At 33.3% G+C, this 4,896-nt stretch overlaps 1 protein-coding gene across 1 annotated transcript; it reads right to left on the reverse strand.

The window, feature by feature from the left end:
- Nucleotides 1-265: 265 nt before the first annotated feature.
- On the reverse strand, nt 266-3,058 carry LOC109811722 (uncharacterized). Its single transcript, XM_020375538.2, has 2 exons — nt 2,748-3,058; nt 266-837 (listed from the first exon to the last, which is right to left on the reverse strand). The coding sequence occupies exons 1-2, from the start codon at nt 2,981-2,983 to the stop codon at nt 402-404; spliced, it is 672 nt and encodes a 223-aa protein (XP_020231127.1). The 5' UTR covers nt 2,984-3,058; the 3' UTR covers nt 266-401.
- Between the last annotated feature and the right edge of the window lie 1,838 nt (nt 3,059-4,896).

Below are 4,896 nucleotides of genomic sequence, written 5' to 3' on the forward strand. Positions count from 1 at the left end.
TTCTAGAAGTATTTCTAAGAAAAAAAATAAAATAAATTAAAATAAATTTCTGCATAAGCTAAAACTAGCTTATATATGAATTAAAAATAAAATTTTAGAGAAACTATTTGAAGAGAACTTGAATAAATAGTTTATGTATTAACTAATTTTAACTTATTTCACTCTTTTTTTTCATTTTGCTCTTCTAGAAGTGTTTCAAGATGAATTTTCCTAAACAGACAGTATATAACTATGATGAACCTAAAAGCAAGTCAATAAGAAAACATTGTTTTAGCTAAATGTTAAACACTTTATTCATCCATTCAACATGTCCAGAAACCTCAGTCCGCAGTCTGCATATTGCTTTCATGTTTAAAGCTTAGATGCTAATATGCTACCTTGTCTGGTATATACATATGTTTTCACATGGTTTGAAGTCCACTTTCAATATCAAACAAGAACCATATCTCATTCACCCTGTTATCATATTCAAAAGGGGCGTTGTACTGTGCGACAGTGTAAACAGAAGCATGCCCAGCACTCTTGCTTTTCTCAACTGCAGCACCCCACTTAGTGCCAGCAATACTAGCCTTCAAGGCTGCAGCTTCCTCTCCAACATCAGTATCTTTGACAAATCCACCAAACTGTCTAACTGCTGCATACACAGTTTTCCATCTCTGAACCTGAAGGCCCTTTGCAGGTGGCGGGTTTGCTTGGTTCTCTTTTGGCACATAGAAGCTCACAACAAATGAGGACTCACAGAAGGGTCCATCACTGGGTAAAACTTCAGAGATCACCGGCCCTGTCATCTCAATTTTCTGCTTGTAGTTGTTCTTACCTTGAATGTAATCAAATAGCCTGAGAAAACACAAAGTGTAAGTGTAATTTGTTAAAAATATCATTTAGTTTGTTTGAGAGTTGTTATATACAAGCTCTAAAAATTGAACACTTACACCCTGCTATTGTATCTGTTATGGATCAATTTCAAAATGATTTCCTATGACACTCCTTTATTCTATTTTGAACTTTATGGTGTATGGCCACAATAAGTTGGCCTTAGTTACTTGTATCTTCCCTCAAACCTCCTCATCTCATATTTCTGATCACTCAAATTTAATTGACTTCATGGAAGGGACTATCCTCTGCCACAAGCACTTACTTAAAACCTATTGCAGTGTAAACAAACTTATTATCAAAGTCATGGTTTTAAATTGGGGTCCATAATCATAATTGTGACTATAATTTTGCGATTTTAAAGTAATTGTGATGCAATTACAGCCACATTATATGTAACTTTCCTGCAACGTAGTTGTAATCCCGAGCACAACCGCAGTTTAAAACCATGAATTGGTTTCACAGTATTCAATTAAATATGCAATGCAATACATTAGTTTAAACAAATGCTGAGTAAACTGATATTAACGTAATAAATTTCATAGAGTGAAGGCGTGGTTAAATTCTTCTAACTACTTACCAAAATGCATGAATAACATAGTAAATCAAAAGACTATATATGCTTTTCATTTTTTTGTGAATCAACAAATTGCACAGATTATTATTGTGTAACTCAAAAACTTATTATTATAAAATACTTTTTTTTATTTTACCATCTAAAGTGAGTTATCACATTTTATGTTCTTTTAATATTTTATTTTGGTTTAATAATAAGCTACAACATATTGGTCCCTATAAGAATAAAGTAATATCTCAGGTCACGACTATATATTTAAGTTGAGATTGAACTTTGACTCCATACCCAAATTATTATTACATTACTCAAACATGATTAGTCTTAAGAGAGCGGATTGGAACCTAATTTTAATTTACAAAACTAGCTTGTAAAGTGAGAATTTCTACAATTATGTACACTAATTGGGTCATATTACTAGTCGTAAAGCTTGCAAAACTAAACATGAAGGTAGTCCAATAGCAGGTAACGTGATAAACCCAACAAAACTCAATAAAAATAAAGTAGTACTTCTAGTCGCAACTACATATCCAAGTAAAGATTGAACTTCGACTGCATACCTATATTATTATTGCATTACTAAAACATAATTAGTCTTAAAAAAGTGGATTAGAGTCTAACTTAAACTTACAAAACTGTCTTATAAAGTGAGAATTTCTCCACTTATGTAAACTAATTTGGTTATATCACTAGTGGTGAAGTTTACAAAACTAAACATATGAGGATAGTTTGATAACGAGTGACCTGATAAACCTAACAACACCCAATAACCAATAAGAACAAAGCAGTATCTTTAGTCGCGACTACATATCTAAGTTGAGATTGAACTCGACTTCATACCCAGATTTTTATTGCATTACTCAAACATGATTAGTCTTAAGAAAGTGGATTGGAATCTAACTTTAACTTAAAAAATCAATTTGTAAATTCTAGAATTTCTCTTCTTTTGCGCGTTAATTTCGTCATATCACTAGTTATGAAGCTTGCAGAACTAAACATTAACAATGGTCTGATAGCAGGTGAGATGATAAACTCATCACTTCATATTAAGAAAGTGAATTAGAGTCTCACACATGAAGATTATCATCAATTACTTATATAGAGTAAATTAGACCCACCTGTCGAAATGATATCTCTAACTATTACAAAATAAGTCACAATTTGTGAGTCAGTTTGTTTCATGCCGTGGTTTCTCAATTTCCAAAAGCTTTTCTCAAACGGTAAAAATTGTAGCTTTGTCATAGCAATATAAATTAGCTTAATTTCAATAAATAGGGAAAAAAGAGAGAGATTAAATTACCTCAAAAAGCCGGTTCTAGTGGCTTCAACAAGAGAAATGTCTTGAATGGGAGTGTTGGAAATCCAAACGGGTGAATTATAGCGGCGGATTTCGTAGCCATTGCCAACTTGTATGACGTCATAGCTGGGACACTCTATGCGCTTGCACGTTGGGGGAACTGCCCCAACATTCTCAAGTGATGAAACTGAGAGAAGGCTCAGAAGCAGTGAGAGTTTCCATGTCATGGTAGCAGCCATGGCGCGAGTTGCTCAACGCTAGTGAGCAAAGGTTAGATAAAACGTGGAATTCTATGGCTACACAGAAACTGTGGTTTCTGTCCACACATTTTATGGACCTCTCTCGTGGCGTGACCATTGGTACCACCACACAAATCAATTTTACTTTTGCTTCTTTATATTTGTCCATATGGTTCTATAAATTTTGAAATACGCTTATGATTTAAAATTTATGTAATTAAAATATTCATATGTTACATTATTTTTGGTTTTTAATTAGGTTTTTACACTTTAAGAAAGTTGTAATAATTTAAGAAAAAAACAATGTAATTAAACTTTTTATACTAACTCCATTTTTGAGTTTTTAATTAGGATTTTATATTATAAATAAGTTCTTATAATTTACAAATTTTGCAAGTAAACTTATCATACAATAAAGCCATTTTTTAGTTTTTAATTAGCTCTATATAATTATAAAAAAAATTCTTTTAATTTAAAATTTTTGAATTTATTTATTTTTAATAAAAGCTAGGTATTCGCAACTTCATTGTAAGAAAGAGACATTCCAACAATGTTACCTCAAAGTCTACCATTCATTTGCAGCACATCAGATAATATAAAATAAAATGAGAAAATTATAACAAAGAGCATGGGAAGACACCAAAACCCATGAGAAATTAACAGAACCTAAAAGAAGGACTATCACAACAATTATGAAAAAAAAATTTGATTGAATAAAAGATAACACAGTATCCGACCAAATTACACCAATGTATAAGGTAAACCCTTCTAAGAAAGCCCCACTAGTATCTCTAAGCAAACCACCACTAGCAGCATGCCTTGGAGAACCTCTCACACCTCTATATGTCTTACATTTGATGAATCCTCAAATAGGTGCCAATCCACTTGAGCCACATGAACAAGTGTTATGTCGTTTGGCAAGTGTACCAAATCGTATACGTAGTTCAATGAAAGTATGAGTATCGTCTCCTAAGGGACTTGCGCAACACTTTGCAATTTCAGTTGTTATACTAACTAAGCTACCGAAAAACAATAAGAGTTTGATTTGCTGCAGTAAATAATGTAAACAAGCAATAACAATTCTTTTTGGTATTTTGGTAAACACTTAGAGTGCAAAACTTGATTATAATGCAATATTAATAAATTGTTGGGGTTTGACTTCACTAAACCTTCCTCTCATGCTTATCACTAAGTTCACAATAGTTATTATTCAGAATTTATCAATCACTCTCAAAAGTAACCAACCCTAATCTCTTACAAGTTGGCATCTAAGTTACTAGCTTAAACTATCAATCTCTTGCATAGTTTAACCTAGAAACCAGCTTTAAAAACAAGAGCTTAAGAAAGACCAATGGCATTTACTCTATCTCTAGCAATAAGCACCATTAGCTGCTCTATTTCAAGTCAAAGGTTTAAAATCATTTCTCAATCTCTTAAAAACCTTAAGTTCAAGTTAAGGGTGATCAAGCCATAACAAGCATTATGCACAGAAAAAGAGAAATAAAACTGAATAACAACTTAGATTGATAACTTAGAGTTTACACATGAGAATGAATTTAGTTACATCAAACCCCAACAAGGGTGAGTTTAGCTACACATAGACATGTAGAACTCTACAAATGATGAAGAAAGGAAGAAGCTTGATCTTGAAGGTTCCAGAGCTCTCCAGCCGCCACACAAAGTCCAAGAATGATCCTCCTTGCTTCCCTCCTCGAAAATCCCACTTTTAGGTCATAAAAGCTTTTGTCTTATGTGAATAATGACATGTCAGCAAAATCCACGCTAAGCGTGAGAGCCACGCTAAGCTTGGGGATAGGTCTGGAGTGAAATGAGGTTCTGGGACTCCCACGCTCAGCCTCAGTTCCACGCTCAGCGTGGGGATCAAAATTCTGTTCCAGGGATTCTCTGCCATG

This window comes from Cajanus cajan, chromosome 8 (assembly GCF_000230855.2).
Source record: "Cajanus cajan strain Asha chromosome 8, NIPB_CcT2T_4, whole genome shotgun sequence".
NCBI lineage: Eukaryota > Viridiplantae > Streptophyta > Magnoliopsida > Fabales > Fabaceae > Cajanus > Cajanus cajan.